Source organism: Epinephelus lanceolatus, chromosome 21 (genome assembly GCF_041903045.1).
Source record: "Epinephelus lanceolatus isolate andai-2023 chromosome 21, ASM4190304v1, whole genome shotgun sequence".
Lineage (NCBI taxonomy): Eukaryota > Metazoa > Chordata > Actinopteri > Perciformes > Serranidae > Epinephelus > Epinephelus lanceolatus.
In genome coordinates, this window is record NC_135754.1 from 15974859 (window position 1) to 15999014 (window position 24156).

General features: G+C 40.4%; 1 protein-coding gene across 1 annotated transcript in view; it reads left to right on the forward strand.

The window, feature by feature from the left end:
* Positions 1 to 24156, forward strand: part of itga3b (integrin, alpha 3b) — a 41873-nt gene that overhangs the window by 6125 nt on the left and 11592 nt on the right. Inside the window, exons 2-12 of the mRNA XM_033612203.2 lie at positions 14928 to 15055; positions 17939 to 18021; positions 19643 to 19892; positions 20104 to 20202; positions 20320 to 20524; positions 22300 to 22493; positions 23009 to 23097; positions 23194 to 23330; positions 23492 to 23575; positions 23668 to 23735; positions 23929 to 24074. Coding sequence (XP_033468094.2) covers positions 14928 to 15055; positions 17939 to 18021; positions 19643 to 19892; positions 20104 to 20202; positions 20320 to 20524; positions 22300 to 22493; positions 23009 to 23097; positions 23194 to 23330; positions 23492 to 23575; positions 23668 to 23735; positions 23929 to 24074 — 1483 coding nt within the window. The remainder of the gene's footprint in view (positions 1 to 14927; positions 15056 to 17938; positions 18022 to 19642; positions 19893 to 20103; positions 20203 to 20319; positions 20525 to 22299; positions 22494 to 23008; positions 23098 to 23193; positions 23331 to 23491; positions 23576 to 23667; positions 23736 to 23928; positions 24075 to 24156) is intronic.

Here is a 24156-nt window from a genome sequence, read left to right on the forward strand (position 1 = left end):
ATGTGCACTCTTCACCAGATAGACAAACTTTCTGTTGCTGCTGTAACACAATGCTGAAGGACCATCTCTAAATCTGTTCTCCGCCCAGCAAATGATCACTTCGTCTGCAGGGTTAGCATGAGTTATCATAGCAGCAGCTATTAAAAAGTCCCAACAAACTCATGCTGACACCAAAGCGTCTCAACTCTGTCATTAAACCTGTTAATAACTATTAAAGGGAAATTTCGGTTTATTTCAGCCCGTCTCCTATCATCCTAAATTTGTTTCAAGTGACTAGTGACATAGAAATAATAGTTAGCATGTTAGCCGTTAGCCTAGATACAGCCGTAGCGCCAGACCTGTTAAAATGTAAGTGAACGGGCAACCTTCAAGTGCAAAGTTAGTCCACTAAACAAACTTTTTTTTCCACAAAGACCGCCTCATATCGTTCGGATAAATGTCAGAGAACATATAGAAAACGACATGTAAACGTGTTGTCTTACCTTACCGGTGTGGTGCCATGTTTGTTTACCATCTAGCTCTGCTTTCCAAAGCGCAGCCGAAATATATCTCGCCAGGTCTAGATAAAGCCCAGCTGGATACTAACGTTACTCTAGGTGGAGGTGTCTCGTCCTCGGTCACATCCAGACCTTGAAAATAAGGCTGCAACCGGTCCCATTCCTTGCAATAGAGGCATTCCTCTTCTGTGGGCACTGGGGCACAGCATTCACAGGTACACCACCAATCTCCAGAGCTACGCAGCCTTGCAGCAGCCATTCCTCCCCTCTCGTCCTCTAACGTTACCTGTTGCGCCTCTCTCTCTCCTCCTCCTCCGTTCTTCAATTTCACAATGCTCTTCGTCAGTGTATTCTGGCTCAAATAAATAAGGGCGGCCATCAAACTCAAACAAAATCAAATTCCTCCTCCACAAAGTCGAAGTCTGGCAAAAAGTCAGCCATTATTCCATAAATCTTTCATAAAATAAATGATTGAACTTTTCAGGCTACTGTCCGGTTCTGCCTTCCAGCTGTTGCTGCTTGTTCAGGCACGCTATGAGATCGCTGCTTGTTCTCGCGATATTTCGGCCGCGCTTTGGAAAGCAGGGTTAGAGGGATAAACAAACATGGCAGCACACCGGTAAGGTAAGACAACACGTTTACATGTCATTTTCTATATGTTCTCTGACAACGATATGAGGCGGTCTTTGTGGAAAAAAAGCTTGTTTAGTGGACTAACTTTGCACTTGAAGGTTGCCCATTCACTTACGTTTTAACAGGTCTGATGCTACGGCTGTATCTAGGCTAACGGCTAACATGCTAACTATTATTTCTATGTCACTAGTCACTTGAAACAAATTTAGGAAGATAGGAGACGGGTTGAAATAAACCGAAATTTCCCTTTAAGTAACATTATCTGTGTGATACTAACAGTTAGCCCCGTCACTGTGTGTGTGCCGATGGACTCTCGTCGACTGTCCTCAGTACAGAGCTCACACTCCTGCAGCAGCACTGTGCTATAATGATGAATGAATTTTGTGTTTATTGGCATATAAAACAGGGAAGTGAGATCCGATTGAAAATAGTCAGTTGAGACGAACGTGGAGATGCCAGGTGTGAACAGACAGGCTTAGATCTGTCCACTTGTGATCGGATCACCCAAGTTGCATGTTAGGTGTAAACAAGCTATCAATTTGATTGATTTAGACCATTTGACCCCTTGTTTCTGAAAAATGTGATGAGGACAGTCTGGATCAAAATACATTTATTGGCAACTTACAAACATGTTTGACCAATAAAAACCCTTTATCAAAAACGTACTGACTACATACATATTGAGGACATAATGGTTGAGCAGCTAGTGGGACTTTTACAACTTGGCTACCCAAAAATTGTTCTAATGGCTTATAACAGATCTATGAAACATCAGTCATGATTTATTAACCATTTATGAATCCATTATTTACAGCATGTAAACATATTATAAAGGGTCCTTATTTTAATGTGGTACCCAACAATAAAAACCACAAAAAAAAATGAAAATTGAGAGGTTTTAAGTCCCTTCTAATTCACTGGAGTCTTGCCTAACCCTACTATGTAACTTTACCTTCCTAAACCTAACCTATGTAACTTCACACTAAGTACGTAACGTGATGACATCATATGTTGGGCACAAATTCAGTACGAACTGTAAAACCAGAGGTTTTGTAATGTGTTTTCTAATTTATTGGAGTCTAACTTAGCAACTGTGACTGTCACCTAACCAAAGTTAAGTGCAAGTGTGTCCATAGTGACTGGCTCTAATCTTTATGGTATTTATTGCCTGTATCCAATCAATTGGTAATGGCATGGGCTGCATTTTGTGTAGCAGCTGAATGACTGACGGCTTCTAATAACATGTTGAAATGGATCCCAGCAGGACATCGGGCCTCCTGCTAATCTCCACAGAGGAGATTCTCTGTGGTGGGGCTTTCATTTGAAATACCTGCAGTGAAGACTGTTTCTATCTTAACAAAACTGTAAGAGATCCCTCTTCTCTCCTTTGCTTGTACAAATGCCCTCAAACAGCATGGAAAAGGAGCTAGTGTAGCCGGCCTGCGGGCTAATGAGGGCTACCTGCAGCTAGAAAAACTATATGCCTCAATACCTTTCCCTCTTCATGCCATTTTTCATCTTTGAAGGGGAAGTGATCCTGAAGTATAGGTTTACACTTGGTATGTGTATGTGGAAGTCATTGAAGGCATAACTCTTGTCAGTCCTTAAACAATACAGAATATTTTATAAAATGCCTCCTATTATACAGTTCAATGAGAAATGACAATAGTAGAATCAAGTATATGATAGGTAAAGAAAACAATCTGCTGCACTGGTGTTTTGTGGATGTTTTTCAAGCCTCAACAGGTAAAAACAGATGTTTCATGCATACACCTGCACTGCTTTTATATAAGATGAGTAATATTTGAGTGAAAACTTTACACCGTGCAGGCACGCTAACAGTGCTGCTGTCAGCTCCATTACAGCTGTGAGGTAATTCACCTGTAAACCCCCTACTCCCTCCTCCCCTTTGCATACAGCTGGGGTCAAAATGTTAATGGAAATGTTGTTACTGATACTGCGAGTCTCTTGTGAATTCTGCAATGTCTGCATGATATGTGCGCTGGTGTGGGGTCACTTAGAAACATGAGTCCAGGGTCAGTCCAGCTGTGAGTCTGTGTATTCCTGTTTGTGTGCATACATTTTTGTATTTCTCTCTGTCAGTTTGGTAGATAGCGTGTTTGTGTGTGTGTTAATTGCGTGTAGCAGTGCTTTGCTGTTGGGGGTCGCCACTCTGACATCTGGGTGGGCGTAGTTAGCAGACCGACCGACCGACAGACATAAGCCACAATAACATTGTCCTTGTCTGACAAGGTTTTACTCGTTGCTAATGAAAAGTGAGTTAGTTTATTATCAGGGGATGACCTGCCATGTTTAATTTGTCACACTGGGTCTAAATGAGTTTGCTCTCTTGTTACTGTTTCACCATTGGCAGATGGTGGTCTTCAAACAGGATGTTTGTCCAGCTGAGATACTCTGTTAGACTGGTGTGTGTGTGTGTGTGTGTGTGTGTGTGTGTGTGTGTGTGTGTAAAGAACGCAGGTGCGGACTGATCTTTTATTTTATTTAACACTGTCTAATTGTTTCATTCCTCTTTTGATCAACAGTAATGTATGCATTGTATTTCATTTCCATGAAGTGTTTCCCCCTCATGACTAAATTACCATGATACCAGCATTTCATTTCCTCTGTTTCCCTTTATTTCTAATTCTTATGCATACTCAGTCTGCGTCTTTGTTTAAGACATCTTACATCACCATCAGCAGCTACAGTGTGACAGTCTCACAAGGCTGAGAGCTGCCTCAGAGGACTTGACAGAGATGAGAGGGGCAGGGCAAAAAAAAAGCTCAGTCGCTCTTATTCTTCTCTGAACTCAGTGACAGTTAGTGAGCTCAGAGAAGTGTGGCTGGGAAACAAACTAGGAGTTCATTTGCAAAAACGGAAAAAAGACATTCTTAAAATAAATAAAACTTAAGTTTGATTGATATTCCTTTGAATGCACATTAAAAAAAACATGATTTATAAAAATAAAAAACTTCCTAATATCCTAACAAAACAATCAACACCAGTTTGACTGATAATTCCGAGTGTGCACACACAAAAACATGATTTAAGAAAATAAATGAAAATGGAGATATCTGTTTTTGCAAATGAGCCCTTAAGTTGTTGTTAGGCTTTTGGAAACAAATCAGAGATGGACATAGTTACAGTTAAACACAACTGGCTGTGTGCACATTGTTTCATAGGTGTGCCCACAGTTACCGTATTCACCACTTCCTTTCACTCTACGCATGTCTTGTTAATGATTTACACCCTCTGACAGTACATTGATGGATTTGTCTCAATATAAGAGCTGCACTGTAGTCTATCCCCTCATATAAGGGTTGTAAAGGTTAAGTTTATGTGGTTGAATTTTGTTGTCTGGGCTGGTTGATAGTTCAGAATGATTATTGTTTATCTACCTTTTATGTTACATTTACATATCATGTGGTCATTCTACACATTTCATTTGTCTAAATTCACCTCCTGAGCAAGCTGTGACTAAAAACCTACAAAATAAGTTCAACAAGTTCTTATTTTACACCTATGAAGAGTTTCGTGTAATGTATAAAAGTGAACCCTATTTAAAGAAGTATATCACTGCTGAAAAGATGGTACATAAAACTGGGCTGTCTATGCAGTAGAAAGATGCAAGTACTTTTAAAAGTGTTGCTACATGAACAGAGAGAGCAGAGGTTAAGCGCTGTGGCATTCACTTTTGCTCAAGAGGTAGAAAACCTGAAACTAGGAGAATGCACAGCGCCTCACTGGACCGATAAACGCTCCAACAGGTGGGTAATGTAATGGGATTTGCCTGCCTTTAGAACAATATGATGGCCAGCTGGTAGCAAACAATCTTGTATTACAGTTAAACAGTGCACTAAAATATGTTTCAATAGGCAACAGAGTAACAGAATCTTGATTTATATTTGATCAGCACTGCTTTGTTTTACTGTTTGATCTCAGTTCTTTTAGTCTCCAGTTCCACAATACAGGGAACAGTATAGCGTCCACTTCCTGTGCACAAATTCTCACAATACAGCCAAACAGTGCACTAATATATGTTCCTGAAAACATTTTAGGCAGGAAATAGGCAATACAGGGAAGTTTACCACAGAACATTTACACATACCACCCACATTGTTTTGATACAATGCTGGTTGAAAATCAGCAAATACTATACACTTGCCATGTTGTTATATTTATCGATATTGAAAAATATCCTTATTAATATCTTATTCATAATATACACCATAATGCCCAGCCCTTAGAATTAAAGTATTGAAAAAAATGTGAAAGTCCTGAGAGGCACAGGTACCATGAGGGCAGGTTTGTGTGACTAACAGTTGAAGCAGATAGATGTGTCACTGTTTGTCCGGAGAGGACTCATCTGTTAGCCATGTCCCGTACATGCAGACACACATTGTGTGTTAACAGCTAGGCGTGCGTACTGTGAATAGTCTGATAGCAATGTGTATGCCCACCCCCACCTACCGCTTTGTGAGAGTGTTTCCTGAAAGTACAAAGAACTGGATTTATCAGTGTGCTATTGTAATACTGTTAAACCGCACACAATCACACTCACCACGTGACCTCATGTCCCCTTATAGTCAGCACAGTCATGGCGGGCCATAGCGGCTCTAACACACCATATCTATCATATCAACCATCCTCTTGTCTTTCAGTGAAGTCATTACATCATTAGAAGAGCATAAAAAGATCTCAGCCCTGGTCTGCTCTTGTCCTCATGCTTAATTCAATCTGCAGATTGAGTCGCTCCATTCAATGTTATCTCCATTTATTTGTTTATTGGGTCTAAGTGGCAATGTTTCCCTGGAATCAATATTAGTTGTCTGTAGTGCAATAGCTTTATACCATCCTGAAAAATACTGAGGGTGTAGATGAGGTGTGTGTGTGTGTGTGTGTTTGTGTGCTAAATGGATTTAGGATTAAGGGTGAGGATTAATAGCATTTTGTGTGCCTGTTCCTTGCTTGTACTTGTCTGGCAATTTGGTGACCTGCCATGTGCTACAGTGCAACACGGGGAGTGCCAGTGCGAGTCAGATGTGCGCTGGCAGGGATTTTTGTGCTGTCTCAGATGTACCACGTGTGATATTTTCATCACTTATGCTGGAGGAGGCATGCCCACACAGACCTTGCTTGTTTGTTTCACTTTGACTCTTCGGCAGGCAGGCGTAACAAAGAAACACAAATTTGTGCTTCCCACCAACATTCATCATCCTCAATCACTTGCACATATGCCAGTTGTCCCTTTCAGCTAAGTAGCTTCTTGTATAAACTTATGATGGCAGCAGGTATTTCATCATTAATTTGAGTGGTTTGAACATGCACTCCAGTTCCACATTACCTGAACCAAAGCAGCAACAGCCTGTTGTGAAATAACCAGCTGTGGGTAGAGGACTGAAAATCTATACTCAAGTAAAAGTACAATTCCTGAGATATGAACAGTCTCCCACTCTCTTTTCACCTCTTCCCCTCAGCCCTCTCTGCCTGATCATATGAAAGATCAGCTTTATCAAAGATTAACGCCACACATGATAAATTAACACAGCTAACTATTTTGGAAGGCACAGCGAGCACCTCATTAGGTTACTGTAGGCTTTTTTAGATTAAAGCATAAAAAACATAGCCAGGTGTTGCTTACTGGAAGATTGGCAGTTCGATCTCCAGCAGTTCGCATGTCAAAGTATCCTTGAGCAAGATACTGAACCCCAAATTGTTCCAGATGGCTTTTCCATTGGTGTGTGAGTGTGTTAAAAACTGAGTAGCAGGCGGCACCTTGTATGGTAGCCTCAGCCGCCAGTGCATGAATGGATGAATGTGACTTGTAGTATAAAAAGTGCTTTGAGTGGTCGGTCAAAAGGATTCATTTTATTCAAAAGACAGGTGTTGCTTCTTTTTCCTCCAGTCAGCTGGAAACTTGACATTTGCAGTAGAGGTGCTCCCCGTTCCCTCTTCGCCCTTCACTCAATCCCCACATTTACAGCAGACGAGTTTAAGTGATGGTATAAATGGCAAATGTAGTGAATTCAAAAAGGCTCAAAAATATGCTTGAGTAAAGAGATGAAGTACAGTTAAAAAAGGAACATGAGGAGCACTCCTTTCTTGAGTAAAAATACTTTTTTACTCGTGTGTTACTGGCATAGACTGTATAATAAAAAAAAAAAAAAAAAAAAAAAAATGGACGGTTGGGGTTCGGAATTTCACCTGTCGCCATCTTGGTCTTTTGGTGCCAGAAATGGCCGTATTTGGATGAGAGGGTGGAGCTCTGGAGGATCAAGCGGTGGATCTGACTCATTGACTGTAGGGATGGCTCCACACCCTTATATGTAACCTTAAGCCTTAATAGAATGTATACGGCTGAGTTTTATAAATATTCATCCCCATGAATGTTGAAATTAGCTTTAGAGACCAAAACCGTTTTTTTGTACCAGGCTAAACATGTTTATTTCTGCCGAAACCCCTGTTACCCCTACTTGTAATGTGTTACTACCCACCCCTGAAAATAACGAACCAACTTTTGTTCTCTTGTGCACAAAATGACCCTGTTGTATTACAATATTTTGAACAATCTTTTAGTTTATGAAAATGATCAGGACTGTTGGAGATGGTGACGTCATTGGCACACTTTTGAACTCTTAACTCTCTCTCCTCTTCACATCACTGAACCTCCTCAGCACTGTTCATTTCCACAAATCCCCCTCTGTATCCTCATCACAACACCTTGTTACCAGGGGCAACATCTGCATGTGTCTACTTGCTTCCAGTGGGTCTGACAACAGAAACACATCACATTTTGCAGTAAACCTGTGTATCATCCATAGAGTTTGTATGTGCTTTAAGGAAATTCAAAAGGAGTGAAACTGGTAGAAAAATATAAACTTAACTAAAGAGTAATCATTACTTCTTGCATGTATTGTGTATCTTTATCAGGGGTACTTTAAAGAGTTGCGTGGGTGATAGTTAAAAACAGGCCCTGAGGTGCTCTAATGTGAAGCCGAAGCTTTGTTCTTTTTCTTTGCCCTGAGGGCCACAGCCGCACCCTGTGACAAACAGGTTGCCCTAAGCCTTATCTGGAGAGGTGATCCATCACTTGTGTAAGGCTGACATACTCAGACACACTTGCAGAAGCTATAGTATGTGGCCTCTTTGTCACTGACTTTCTCTCTTGATATTGAAGGCGAGGGCCAACAGGGTGAAAAGTTGTGTGCCAGTTTCAGACATATATCACGTGTCTCATCACACTCGTGTTCAGACTGGGCCCAGATGAAGATGAATGTGCTCTAAATGAGACATTTCTGCTTTTCTGTAAACACGACTGACTGACTGGCCCTGCACTTTGTCTCTTCTTGTTTGTCTTGCAAAAGTCTGCAAGATGGAGAGAAAGCGTCATCCAAAAGGGTTTAGTCATCTTTAATTAAGTTTCCTGGTTTCAGCGTTGTTCTGAGTCAGGAGCAGACAGGTGGGGGTGAGAGCCTGGGAGACTATGGCTTTAGTTTTAATTAACTACCACAGACGTGTGTTGTGTTGAGTGTCTTATAGACAGATGTCTGTTTACCAAACTGACAGAAGCCTTTTAGTGTTTTCTCTTTTCCTCTCCTGTGAGACTCTCTCCTCTCCTTTTTCCTCCCTTCCATCACTCCCTTGCTTTTTTTTTTTTTTACACCTCCTCCCCCCTCTGTTTTTTGGCACTGTCAGTAGCTCTGGTGGGCAGAGGTGATTGAGAGCAGTAGATAAGTTGACCTCTGTTTGTTTAACTAAACACCACTGATATGAATATACAGTAGTTTGTCCAACTCCCTTGTTTTGGAAGTTTTCTTAGATTCTTTTTGTTAAATTCTCCAGATATGAAGAATGCAGCCCGCTCACCTTAGCTGGGTGTGTTTGCCGCAGTAAATGTTTGGTTTAGCCAGCCTATCACTTGTGAGGCAGAGGGGGGCGAATTTCAACATGTCCTCAGAGTTGGAATGCAGGTTGCCCTCCCCGCCCGCCCCCTCCTTCACTTCTCTGGGCTTTGACAGCCTGTTTATGAGGAGGTGATGAGCAGGGAGGGAGATAGGGGGACAAGAGCGCACAGGACAGGATATGAGGTGTGTTGTCATGGCCGAGTCAACTCTTTGTAATTCAACTTTTGGTGATATTTACGTATGAATTGAAAGGACTTAGGAAATCCTTTTAAATCCCCTCACATAGCTGACAAACTGAGGTCATCAGTTAGGTTAGGTTTTTTTGCTTATTAAAGCCACTGTATGCAACATTCAGAGCACCAATATAGCAGCAAAGCACAATTTGCTATGTAAAAACATAGTGGAGTAATGGTGTCCTGAGCAGAGAATAAAGTCCATCTCCCTCTATGTCTTTTAATCTGAGCTTCTCTGTTCTTTGTTGTGTTGGTTGGTCCGGCTGCATGTGCATGTTACTGCATGTTAATCCCTGTGTGTACCGCTAACTGCCGCCTCTTTGCACTGCACTCACATGGTGTTTACCACTGTTGTTGAGGAAGTGCAAAGTCCACCTCATAAATAACGTTCCCATCTGCCTTCTGCCAAGGTGTGGTAAATTTACAGCTCACAGCAACTTAATACGACACTGTATCTGACTTTGGTTTGATAGCTAGTATTGGCAAAAAATAGTGTTGCACATTTCCAAACTGTTGTTAGCATTGTTAGCTTGTTTACTACATTACGTGAATGTCACTATCACACTTAATGTCCGGCCGAACCCTGTTCAAAGTCTCAAACTCTATATGGAAAAAAAAAGGCAATGAGCAACTTGATGAGAAATGTCCCACAAATTGCAAAAAAAAGTAAATATAAAGGACAAAGAAATAGCAAAAAAATAGATTTAGAAAATTGTTTTAAAAAATATGGAAAAAAGAAATAAACTAGGGAAAAACTATATTTATAAAAATAATTATTATCTATATTACATTTTGAAATTATGTTACAGAATTATTATAATTTTTAAGCACTCTTTCCAGGTCATTGTCTTGTTTGTTTTTATTTCTTTTCTTTTTTTAAACTAATTTTCTTGTTTTTAATTTTCTCTTTTTAGAAACAAAGCCAGTTTGCTAAGGGTTAAACAAACTTTATATAACATGTCAATTTGTGAGCTTAGCTTTTGTTACCTTTGAACCAAAGCGTGCTATTTCCCCCTGTTTATAGTCATTGTGCTACGCTAAGCTAACAGAATTCTGACTGTAGCTTCATATTTACAGCAAAGACATTAGAGCTGTATCAATCTTTGTGTCTAAACTGTAATTTCATGGTGATGTTGTTTTGCACAAGAAAGCAAATAAGCATATTTTCCAAAAAAGTCAAACTACTCCTTTAATTAAAGTTTTACCCTCATGAAAAAAACACTTCCTGGTTTTAAAGCTGTGTCTTCACTGTATGTCAAACCTGATGGTGTCAATCAGCACTGCTGCATTTCCACAACAAACACAGGTGACCCACCTGGCTCAGATGAGACAGTGAGACGACAGTGAGTATGTTTTGTATGCCAGATTGGACGAAGTGTTTCCCTCCGGTTTGTCATCTGAGGTTTGCCAAGCCACCCTGTGTGCATGTGTGATCAGCACTGGACTCTGTGCCCCAATTCCTCATAGGTTTTATTCTCAGTGTGTGCAAAGTTCACACTAACTGGCCTCTAAGTGTTTTATAACAGTCTTGCTTATTCTCTGGCTTGACCCCATTTCTTTCTTGCTCTTTGTAAATGCTTTGATATGTTGCTCAGTTTTCCCACGAGAATGGCCGACCTTGTAAGTGAGTGTTTTGAGACACTGTGCTGTTTACAGCTGAACAAAATCTGAGGTGGCCGTGACTTCTGATTTAATGGGTATGGAAGCAGACAGGAAAGTCATGTATGCAGAAAACACACCTACTTGCTCATATGCTCACATTTTCTTTCATCTAGAAGCACACACATATGTACACTCACACTGTAGATTACAGAAGGGGCCTCCACACTCACGGAGGGACTCTGTGGCCATGCTTCTCCACATATCAGTCCCACTACAGCCCTCTGTGGAATCTCAGATGCTGTCGTCTTTACTGAATGATTACCTGAACCAAGGCCTCTTCCGCCCATGTAGTGGAAACTGCTGGCCCTCAGAGGCCGTGTTGGCTCTAGCTGGTTGTCATCACTGAGGCAAGGTAATTGATTCATTGCTGATAATGCCCATCTGGGAGCAGAAAGAAAGGATAATTGTACCTTCCTGTTTCAAATGATAGTTAGAGGATGTCTGTTTTTCATGCATTAGTGGAAACATATATATATTATATATATATAATATATATATATAATATACATTAGTGGAAACATATATATATATATATATATGTATATTGTACTCCTACAGGAGATGTATTATGCTATTACGCATTTACAGGTTCATGTATTTTGGGTTTCTTCTAGAACATGTTTACATGCTTTAATGTTCAAAAAAACACTTAATTTTCCTCATACTATCTGTGCTGGAACACCTGTATTCACCCTCTGTCTGAGATGCTCCTTTTTAGGTGCCTGTCTCTTTAAGCCCCCCTTCCAAAAAGTCCCAGTCTGATCTGACTGGTCAACATTTCCAGGTCTTCTGTGTATCTGCAATCTTGCACATTTTTTTTCCTAAGTATGTTTTGCCTAGTTCCGTCCTACTGTGATTGGCTAGTACTCTTCATGTTAACACATAGAGGGTTAGTACCAGCCAATCACAGTACAGTAGGGTGGAACTAGGCAGAATAAACTTAGGGAAAAAAATGATGTTGGCTTTTCTGTATTGTTATGGCAGACAGAGAATGACTGTATAGCAGCACTGTCTACCGTAATAGAATAACCAGTATAAGCTAAACCAACATTTTCACAACTGAACATGATCCAGCAGGAATATGATCTGATATCAGGGAGAAATTTACAACATCAGTGACTAAAGCACAATTCGGACGGGATTAGTTTTACATGGGCACGTAAGGTAATGTCACTTTGCCACAGGACGTCTGTAATATTAATGGCCAATTCGCATGGTATAAGAAATATCAGTAAAACTACCACAAGTGGGAGGGGTAAATCCATTCATGCACCGCCGTCCCCTCCAGTCGTCATGTGCGTATGACGTTGCTTCCTGTGCATACCACACTCGAACACACTTGAATCGTGTTTGTCGTAGGCTCACAGTACCTGAGGTTTCACACGGACTTGTCCGACTGTGAAGTGCAAAACTGAGTGCTTCTTCAAGAGCCTCTATGCTTGAAAATCTGCGAAAAACCACTTGTAAACAGGATATGACGAAATATCTACACACATATTTACTGCTGGTCTATTCACACGGGATTAGTATTACCTGAGGTAATTGTCCGGGACCCTTTTACAGAAGGTAAAAGTCGCGGTAATCTTTACTGACATCGTGCGGTAATAATTACTGACATGGCACATTCAGATGGGACTAAAATCTCTGGTAATTATTACTTTACCCCACGTAAATACGTAAAACTAATCCCGTCCGAATAGGGCTTATGATTACATGTTTCCCTGACGTTAGCATGTAGCTACATGTAGCAGTGTAGGGCCCTGATCACACAGAAAGCATTTTAGCAGCTGGAGGCGCCTTTTTTGTGGTTGTTTTCACTGTGATTTAAGCTTTTTGCTTGTGGGTTTTGCGTTGCGACGTGCCTTGCATTTCTGCGCTCCAGGCACTTGGCACTTGCCGCTTTTGCCGGAATGCTCTGAACTCCAATGAGATGAAAAAACTTCAACTCAAAGCAAGAAAACACCCCACATCATCCCTTTTTTCATCATCTTTTTTCCCATTGTCCAGTGGGATGGTTTTAGAGGCGTGTCATCTGTGGTAGTCACAACAACAAGTTTACAGTTGGTAAACAATGGAGGAGAAACTGGTGGTGGCGGTTGCTGGATACCCAGAGCTATACAGCCCGACGATATACAGCAGGTCGTCAAACTGCCATGGCCATCTTCGAGGCGGCGAAGCTCCTGGACCAACTGGTGGTACTCCCCATGACCCCCCCCCCCCCCCCCCCCCCCTTTTTTAGGGTCTCATGTACCCGCATAGATAGACATTTCCCTGTGCCCAGCAAACTATTTATTGACAGCCTCTCACTCTCAACCAGAGCTACAGCAAGTACCCTCTGCCTGTCCATTTTAGGAACTAGCTGCTACCTACTGTCTAATAACTAAAATAAGTAAATAAACAAATGGTATATTAAGGTCTTAAGCCAGATTTTTTTGCTCCCAGGGATTACTTTTACATACATTTACCTCATGATTTGAAACTTTTGCCATGTTTTATATGAACATCTAACATTTTCACATTATATAAGGTCCCCTTTAAAGACACAGAAGTTGCAATGTGATCACTTTCACATAGTTCTGGCCCAAATTAAATCTCAACCTGGTGGTTGTGAGACTGAAGAAGTAAATTTTATGCCACAGCTCCTGAACTAAGTTTAGAAATGTTGTCATGACTGAGATGGTCAAGTTTTAAATCGGTAATGGGGTAATGTAATCTAAGGTCGGCGGCGGAAACAAAACTCACATGTCTGATTTCCACGCAAAGACAAACTTTCTGAGTCTGTTCATGTTCAGGTGACACATCAAAGAGGAAATATTTGTGTCTGGGCTCTTGAAGTGTTCTCATGATTAGATTGCAAGTGTGTATGGGGGCATTTTGTCTATGTGAGGGTGCATATAAATACAGAGGGCTGCAGTGGAGTGGTAGAGCCTGGTACACAGTTTCACTGTGTTTAACTAGTATGAAAACCCACTGCATATCCTGTGAATAATATCTGAGACGGCACAGCTCACCATGGACAATATTCTAGGAAATATATGACATATTTTTTCATGTTATTTCTCAGACATTGCATGGTTTGCCTCATCCTTTTGTCATGTTTTTACTTTTGAGAATAATCAAGTTGGAACAATGAAGGGTGACTCAAGAGAGATGTTTTGATTTGAAGACACAATGACCTTACTGTAAAGGTGTGTTTTTAAGTCTACACCCATTATCTGTATTTATTCTTGCTTATCGGTGCATGTAAGAGGGGAAGCTGCCCTTCAGTTGATATGCCCACAAGCAACGACTAACAGCTTGACTCACCTTTTTCCACTTTCCACTGTTCACCACAGCCCCCAGCATGTCAGCGTCCAACCAGCATTGCGTGAACACATTCACAAAGTCTGAATGAAAAGAACACACTTTGACTACGGTGCTATGTGCTTTTGTTTCCCATATGGTACAGCGGGCCATATGTCACACACACACACACTATAAACAAGGTTGTCTGCACCCTCCGCCCTCAAAGTGAAGCTAATAAATCTTGTGCTGACAGTAAATAGTGTGTCCCAGCGCAGAGCCTTGTAGAGGGGGTAATCCCTCTACTTCAAAGTTCAGTGGTGTGTTCAAAGGTGCTGATGTAGGTAGTTGTCTGGGTGAGTGGACAAAAAGATCAGGTCCATCACCAAGATGCTAGTTTGTGTGTGTGCGCGGTGCCTGGACTTGTCACGAGTCATGCTCGGACTGCTCCACTCTGACCACTATTAAATCACAGGTCACGTGAACTGGCCCACTCTGTGTGTGTGTAACCCAGTGAGGTGGAAGATAGAAACAAGATGCTCACATTCAAATGTACTGCTAGCTCCAACCTGTATGTCTGTGTTTAGACTTGAAAGATTATCTGGGAAATCATCTTATTTATGTTGTATTATCTAACACCATGACAAAGCTCTGATATAATCCACCAAACTTCACATCTCTGTCTTTCTTTCCGTCTGTCTGTGTGTGCCCAGGCTTCTTACAGGAGCACCCAAAGAGAAAGCCAATTCTCTACCAAACGTCAATGAAACAGGTGCCGTCTACTCCTGTCCCATTACAACAGAAACCACAGACTGCTCCAGAATGGACCTGGTCAGCACAAGTAAGCATGATGCAGAGCTCTCAACAGTGATTCATCATTTTGACATTTAACAAGGGGAGTGCAGTATTAAAACAGAATTTCTGTACAGGTCCGGTTAGTGATTTGAGTGAGCCTGAGGCACACAGTGAAGGTAGACTACAGACTGCACCCAGGCAGACTCTGAGATGAGGGAGAGGCATGAGCACTGATGTAAAAGCAAGATGTCTAGAGCCTCGCTAGCTGCTCTGTGAGGCTATTACTGTGCAGCAGTGAACTAAAATTTAACAAGCTAATTTTTAGTAGGCATAGTGTTTACCTAGTTCACTAGCGTAGTATTGCATGCTAACATTCAAACTCTTGTCAATTTTCACTAAACAAAAAATACCATTGAAGCTGATTTGAATGTCATAGTTTTGTAGAAACTGAATTATTGGTCAAATTTTCACTGTGACCAGAGGGTGGCGCTGGATTTAAAGTCAGAGGATCAGCAAAGTCATTCGGATTCATCTTCTGGGCACCATGAATGTATCTAGGCCTGCAAGATGTTGATAGAAAACCATCCACTATGTCTTGAGATCTTTTAGTGTGGACAGATTGGTGGAGCCACATTGGTGGTGTGCAGTGGCACCCCCAAGAGGGACACCAAGTGTGGCCATGCTCACCCTGATACAGTTGCTGGCCCTGCCACTCACCATCCCATGCAAAAATAATTTGAGGCAGACATTACTGTCGTCAAGTGGCTACAGTGTGCTCATTTTTTTATTTTTGCAAAGGGAGTGGGTTCTCGTGAAACCAGACAACCTAGGTCATCCATTGGTACCAACCATATTGGGATAGCTTGTCGGGGAAGGGGGCTAAATGATGCTTCAAAGTCTATAGAACTTAAAAGTGAAATGTCAGATTACGGATTTACCTTGTAGTTTTAGATAATATTTTTTTGTTAATAACTCAAAATTCCATAATACACAACTGGACAGGCTCAGAATCTTAATCTTTCATTGTATAAAACATACCATGTTCAGTTTTCTCTCAAATATTGTGGAGTTGTTTTATGGAATGAAAAAAATAATTTATTGGATTCTTCTGTGTCATTGTCTTTGTACAAAAACGACTCTAACTTTATATTTAAATTTTAACTGTATACTGGTTTTTTTTTCTGAGTATTTAAAATGTATTGATAAATTTGACTGTTGTATTTTACCACTTCCATGTCTTCTGGGTGTGGATTTCATATAAGCCTGTACAGGTTTCTACCACACCCTCACATGCACTTTTTTTTATATTTTTATTCATTTTTGTAATTATGTATGTCAAACACTTAAATTGAAATAAAATAGATACAATAAAATACAATAATTGTTTTTAAAAATAATGATAAATAAATAAAATAAATTAGACATAATTTTGGCGAGGGATCAACTGGCATGGTTATTTTCACAGAGGTCCCTTGAACTTTCACCTCAAGATATCTGAATAAAAATGGGTTCTTGGACCCACAAGTATCCCCTAAACGTGAGAAGGCTTGTTCCCAGTAAATATTTGTTCCTTACTCCTTCAAATTAAAGCTGTACATTTGTCTTTTTAAAGAAAAGGACGACCAGCCTATTTAAAGAACAGTGACTTGCCTAACACGTATATCTACAGATTGATAACACAATAAAACAGAGTTACAGTGGAAAATGTTGACTGTACTGGTATTAGTCATTCTCTATGAAATAAGAAACCAAAGTTTACTAGTATGCAATTCCTTAACTGTCATACTGACATAGTTTTCTGCTAGCCTTTAGCCTATTCAGTATAACTGAATTCCTGAAATGCAGTTATGGCTTTTGGTTTTGGTGTGCCACTCCAAAATTATCAGCAGCCCCATCTGGTCACGTCTATAAAACTTTCCGGGGGCACCACTGCTAGCATGGCTTAAAAAGAACTTTAGAATATTATTAAAGGGATACTTAATTGATTTAGTACTTCGTTTCCATAAAGTTAATTCAAAAAATCATAGTCAAAATTGAAGCAGCAGAAGCAGTGATGTTCTATCTGGACCAGGAGGTCAAACTCCAAAAACTCTGGATCCTATGTTTACCATAATTCACCCAGCAACATCTTTTTATAATCAGAATCAGAATCAGAAATACTTTATTGATCCCCGAGGGGAAATTATGATTTTTTTTTACAGCTGCTCTGATGTAAAGAATAGAGAATTTTAAGAAGTAAGAATAAGAGTATGAAAAAAAGTGTGTAGATATTGAGCAATAAATAGAATAAAGTAGAAATTAAATGTGCCCTCAGTTGATCATGATGAGTTAACTGCTCTTTATGTGTTAAATCATGGAGTTTCCCTTTAACACATACACTGCAGAGGATTCCCCTGATCTCAGAGTGAGGAACTGTAAATAACCTTCATATGATAATCAGCCAGCTTCCTCTTTATTCAGTAAGGACAGAGCAAGTGTGTCAAACAATCTCACAGTCTAATCCACTTCATGTCCTATACATAATATTCATGATCATTTGCTGCACCTACACGATGAGCTCCAGGATATGAAACTCTGAAAGCGCATCTTCTCTTAATTGAAGGTTATTAACTTATAGACTTACCGCTCTGCTACCTGGAGGTGAATAGGCCTCCCGGAGGCTACGACTAACAACAGTAATAAAAGGATTCCTCATCACTTTTGATGTTGAGGTTGGAGTGACTGTTTGTACAGTCACAGCACATTTTTGTGGTTGAAATATGTCAAGGCATGATCCAGGCTGAATGCAGCTTTACTATTTGGGTTTGTTTGGTTAAAATCTGATACTGAATTGAATGTTTTGTGTTTTATTTGTTGTTGTTTTTTAAATAAAAGACCAAACATTTCATTATAAGCTGCACGTTATATTGGTGTTTGTACACTTCCACAGCAAATCCATCTGAGATGGTGGAGGGCATGTGGCTTGGTGTGACGGTGGCCAGTCAGAGAGACCAGCCGGCAGGACGCGTGCTGGTGAGATGACACTCTGTTTTACTTTATAGTCAGTGTCACAGGTGGCATATTAGGAATATGGTGACATTTACTGTAACACTGAGGGGATGCAGGCTGAGACAAAACCCTTTGTATTTCAATATTTACTGTCACAGATGACAGTGTGCTTGTTGCAACACATCTGTTATGGCTGGAAACTGCAAGCAGCTGTTTTTTTTTTTAAATTTTATTTCATTTTAAGCCAGTTCTTCATCTATTGCTAGATTTTTACAAAAAAAAAAGATTTATTTGTTTTTAATTTTCATCCATTAAAATAAATGGCATATTTTGGCATAACGTCTTGTATTGTTTTATAAATATTAACAGTATTTGGTTTACAAAACCATAAAAATATGGAAGCCCCAAGAGGCAAATCTGAAAAAAAGAAAGAAAAAAACAACTTCTGGTGATCTATTTTGTAAGTCTAATCTAAAATTTGTTTTGCCAGAATAGTCTTTCTAAGTCTTTTACATTTTTTTACATCATGAAACAGGTGAAAAAAAAGTGGAATTTTTTTTGTCAGGATAATATTCTAACTGTTTATTGTTGTAATACTCATTTTGGCCACAAGGGACTTACGTGCACCATTACCCATTATTCTAAATAGAGACATTCGTGTTTTCTTCCAGGTGAGTTTCAATTTTCATCATGTACTTTAAAGACAAGTATATATATAAATGTGAGCACGGACAAAAATAAAACTCACAAAACAAAGATCGCTTTTAGAACTATGTAGAACATCAGGTAGTCAGCCTCTTGTGGCCAAAATCAGTATTGCAGCAACAAACACCTAGATGATCCTGACAATAAAAAAAATAGAAATTCAACCACCATTTTTTTTCTTGTTTCACAGATGAAAAAAAGTAACTTTGAAAGATTAACCTGGCAAAACCTTTTTTCCCACCTGTTCTTAAGTCATAAACACACGAGAGAAAACAATTTAGGTCAGACTTAGGAAAATGGATCCCTTGAATTTTTTTTCACTTGCCTCTTAGGGTTTCTGTAGAAAAGATTGCTTCACACACGGGGGACATTACTTGTTTTTTAGTTTCATGGGATTTTAATTTACGTAACAAGATTTTAGCCACTTTTTTAAATATTCAATTTGCACAATACAATAGTAAGTAAGACATTCTTTTTCAATAATTAAAAGAGAATATATATATTAGAAGAGAAGAGAACATTAGGGCCTCACAGTGGTGAAGTGGTTAGCATTGTCACCTCACAGCAAGAGGGTTCCTAGGGTGGGGAAGCCCTTCTGTGCAGAGTTTGCATGCTCTCCCCATGTCAGCATGGGTATTCTGCAGGTACTCCAGCTTCCTCCCACAGTCCAAACATCAGGTTAATTGGTGACTCTTAATTGGCCGTAGGTGTGACTGTGAGTGTGAATGGTCTCTATGTGTCAGCCCTGTGATAGTCTGGTGACCTGTCCAGGGTGTACCCTGCCTGGGATAGGTTCCAGCCCCCCCACAACCCTGAACAAGATAAGAGGTTACAGAAAATGAACAAATGAATGAGAACATTATCAGAAGAGGTCTGACACATACGTTAGAGCATAAGTAGTCTGTAACATCCCAAAACCCCACTCTTCTCTGGTGTCCAGGCATGCGGGCATCGCTATGTAAAGATCATCCAAGGTGGCAACGAGGAGCAGCGACGGATGACAGGAAAGTGTTATGTCAGGGGCAACGACCTGACCTATGACCCCAATGATCTCTGGCAAGAATACAATTATGAGGTCTGCAACCCCACCTTTGACATTGAGTATGAGGGCATGTGCAACATGGGCATCTCAGCCGGCATGACAGACACTGATGTGTACATCGGTGCTATAGGCAGCTACTTGTGGCAAGGTGAGCACGGAGGAGTTAACGCCAAAAAGAGTGTGTTTTGTTACTTAACATTGAAATAATGGGCTGGTTTCACAGACAGGGATTAAACCCTGTGCAAGTCTGCCAAATTCTAGTGTTAGTCTAACACTGGGATTATTCTCTGTCTGGGAAACCTGTCCATTGTGCATGAAGCAGACATAACATTGTTGTCTATTCCTACTTTGTTATAAAGGAAATGTTCATGTAACGTGGAGGGATCCAGATCCAGCGAATGCCTGGGACACCTCAAGCAAAAACTTTGGACAGCTGAACAAACGATACAGTTATATGGGTAAATACACAGTATGTTTCTGCAAATGAATTCACTCTCCCATGCTTTCAGTGTCTTGTAACCCTCCCACAGTCAGATGACTGTTTAACAGTGAATCTTAAATACTTTCCTCTGCAGGTTACTCAGTTCTTGAGGAGAAGAAGCTGCTGAGCCATGACGAATACACAGTGGTGACAGGGGCTCCCAGGAAAGATTCCAAGGGCTCTGTGATTTTTGGGAGAAAGGCTGTGGACGGCCTCAAGTCAGTGCTCATTATCCCCGGGGAACAAGTGGGCTCGTACTTTGGAAACAGCCTGGCTGTCACTGACCTCAACAATGACGAGTGCGTCTCTACACACCACACTGAGAACTGATGCTATCTGTATCTTTTTCTTTTTTTTAGAGATTTAATTATGAAAATTTTTAATCAAATCTATAGAGTATCCTCCAAATGAACAAAAATCAGTGAGTCAAAACGTCTTTCATTACAGGGGACCAAAACAAGCCAATTAAATAAGAAATATTCTTTCAGCCTAATGCCATATTTTAAAGGTCCAGTGTGTAGGATTTAGTGGGATCTGTTGGCAGAAATGCAATATAATATTCATGGCTATGTTTTCATCAGTTTAGAAATCACCTACAACCAGTGGTTGAATTGTTAATTTTTAACAAGGGGGATGCAATGTAGCTTTGATTTTTTTGCATGCACACATAATCAAATATGACAGCACAGATGTGCACAATTAATCAAGATAAAGAAAAATGGCATGACCTATACCTGCTGCCTTTAAAAAACACACATAATGCAGTACTATTGCTATTGCAATACAGACAAAAACATTTAAGAGTATAAATAAGACTAGTTCTGAAACAGTTGTGAAAATTAATCTCAGTGTCACCCTTATCCTATAGACATTTCCTTAGCCAGTTATAATTTCTCCTTACCTGTGAAGTCTTGGGCTGATAATTGGTGCTGCTGTCAGGTCCCTGTCCTGATACCTGCCTGGTTTCTCCCTGTCCCCCTTCTATCTATTGCAATAATATAGATAGTAAATGTGCAAAGCAAAAATCATAAATAGAATTAGGAATAGTAGTGGTGACATAGCTGTGGAAATTAACCTCAAAGTCACTTTTATGCTATAGATATTTTCTCTCAGCCAGTTATAATCTCTCCTCACCTGTGAAGACCCTGCATGATCATCCTTGCTGGCCTCTGGTCCACTGTCTCCTCCCTGACCCTGCTCTTTATATTGTGGCAATAAAGATTAAAAAAAATATGTTCTTATTAAGCAGGAGTGGGTTTTTCCTAGCATGAAACTAGCTAGCAAGGTATTTAACATAGGTTACAATAACATTAGTGTTCTTGTTAACTTGATATATTGATATATTGGCATGTATTAATTAGTCATCATTTAGCTAACATTATCTACATGCAACAGCATAACTCAACTTACACGGTTTGTTTGGAAGAAACTGTACAAGGTTTTTTGCTTCTTGCTGGCTGGTTTGCTGAACATAGTTAACACAGCGGCACTGCCGAGCAGCACACCTCTCGTCTGTGCGAGATAATGCCATGTTGTCTCTACAGCAGCCCAGAATGGACAAGCCAAACACTGGCTCTAGATAGGGCCATTTGTGTTTTCACTTGGGCCACTGTAGCTCTCCTACACTCCTGGCAGACAGGAGACCACTAGATGACACTAAAGTCTGTAGACTAGACCTTTAAGCACAAGTTAGAAAGGAAGGTGTTATGTTTGCATGCGTTAATGAGTTGTCTGTAATTTTATCTCTTGCTTTTGAGCTGCACCATGCTCAAATGCTCTGCAGCTATGATCTGCCCTGTTATGCGGAGAATGCGTGACGCTGATGTATGTGCGAGCTGAGATGAGCAAAGAAAACCTGTCCTTTCAACAGCTGAGATAAGGTGTTGATCATGACATCATGGTGAAATCATGTGTCTCCCTCAGTGCATGAGGGGAAACCGTGTTTGGTCTGTAGGATTTTAAGGAAGATGCAAGGAATATAATGTTTTTGTAAGTTCTCTTCTGGTATGTGTGTGTTTGTGCATGTATTTGTGTATTAAAGCATGTTTTTGGATGTCTCCTTTTCCTATTTCAGCTGGAATGATCTGATCGTGGGAGCCCCATTCTACTTTGACCGTATGAAGGATGAGGGAGGAGCAGTGTATATTTACATGAATGAGAATGGATCATTCCAAAACACTGCCACCATGGTGCTGAAGGGTCCATCGGCCTCTGCGTTCGGCATAGCAGTGGCAGCCATCGGCGATATCAACCAAGATGGATTCCAAGGTATGAGGCATTTGTTTTACACTGACAGGGGGTGAACAACATAAAGTAAATACCTCATGGAAAAGATGAAATCACAGCTCAAACATTTGAAAAATAATTGCAGCTAAACTGCAAGTCTATTGAAAATAATGCACTTCTAATTAAAGTCCATTTTAGGAAGTGTTTCTATTATTTTGTCTACCCCTGTGTATACCACTGTATGTTAGAGGTGGTGCACTAATGTTCTGCTGTGAACAGTATGGTAAAGAGGAAGCAGTCAGTTCCCCATGATTGATTTTTATGCACTGTTGCTAAGCAATTACCTCAGCAGGGGAAAGGTAATGTACTGTGTTGCATTCGGACTGCATAAAAGCTGCACAAAATTGCTACCTTTGGCAATTTGCGATCCTTCAGTAGTGCAATGCTGCCACCTAGTAGGTTAATATATGCCATGCACAGACCTCCCTATGCTTCCTCTTAGTAACCTGCCTCCTCATGCAACTTTTTATATTTTACTCCACTGTTTCTGTCTGCAGACTTTGCAGTGGGAGCTCCATTCCACGACACAGGAAAGGTCTACATATGGATGGGAAGTAAAAAGGGAATCTCAAAGGAGCCCAGTCAGGTAACATTTAACTTCATGCCACAGATGCACTTCACACATAGAAAGGGCCCAGATGTATTGTGTTGCAATCCCGTGTGTCATTGTCGCCCTCTGCAGGTGATCGAGGGGAAGTCAGTGGGAAGTGGAGGATTCCGCACCTTCGGCTACTCCATCAATGGAGGGATGGACATGGATGACAACAGTTACCCGGACATCTTGGTTGGCTCTTTGGATGACCGGGTGGCCCTGCTCAGGTAGAAATAAGAGACAAATCAAAAATATGAAGTTGTGGGGTAAAAATTTGATATTATAATGGGTTCATGTGTTCGGAAATAATTGTTATATTTTGTTTTGTTATGTTTAACACAGGTATTTTGAAACCTAAATAATATACTGTAACCTGGGTTGTTTACAGGGCTCGACCAGTCGTCCACTTAACTACTGACTTCAATGTCAAGCCAGACATTGTAGACCCAAATCAGTGTGGGAGCTCACCATGGTGAGATGTCTTCTCAGAATATCTCATTCTGAAGCTGGCGTGTTCAGTGTTGCATGAAAATAAATAAATATATTTTTATTTGTGTCTTACAGCATCACAGCGACTCTGTGTATGTCTTTCACTCTGAGCAATGGAAACAAAGACTTTAAGAAAAATGCCAGTAAGCAGACCTTCTTTACTTTAACTACTGATTATCTTCAATGACAGTAAATGAATAATAATTTCAAATTGATATACCACCTTGCTGGATGCTTGTTATATTCTCCAAAACTGCTGTATTAATTAGTAATTAATAACACGTGAACTGGCTGCAGTTTTCTATAATGTGCTGTATGTGTTTCTGCTTTGTAAAGCGGTGAAGTACACGGTGGAGGCCGACGTGCTGAGGATAAGAAGCGCTCGTGTTCGTTTTAAGGACAGTAATGATGACACATACACCGGCTCCCTGAACCTGCCATCCTCCAAAACCAAATGTCAAACTCTGAAACTATTTGTAGTGGTAACGTCTTTTTAATTTGTAAATGTTTATTTACTGCTATGGACAGGGTGCTGGCACCCAATAACCATGTGCTTATGAAGAC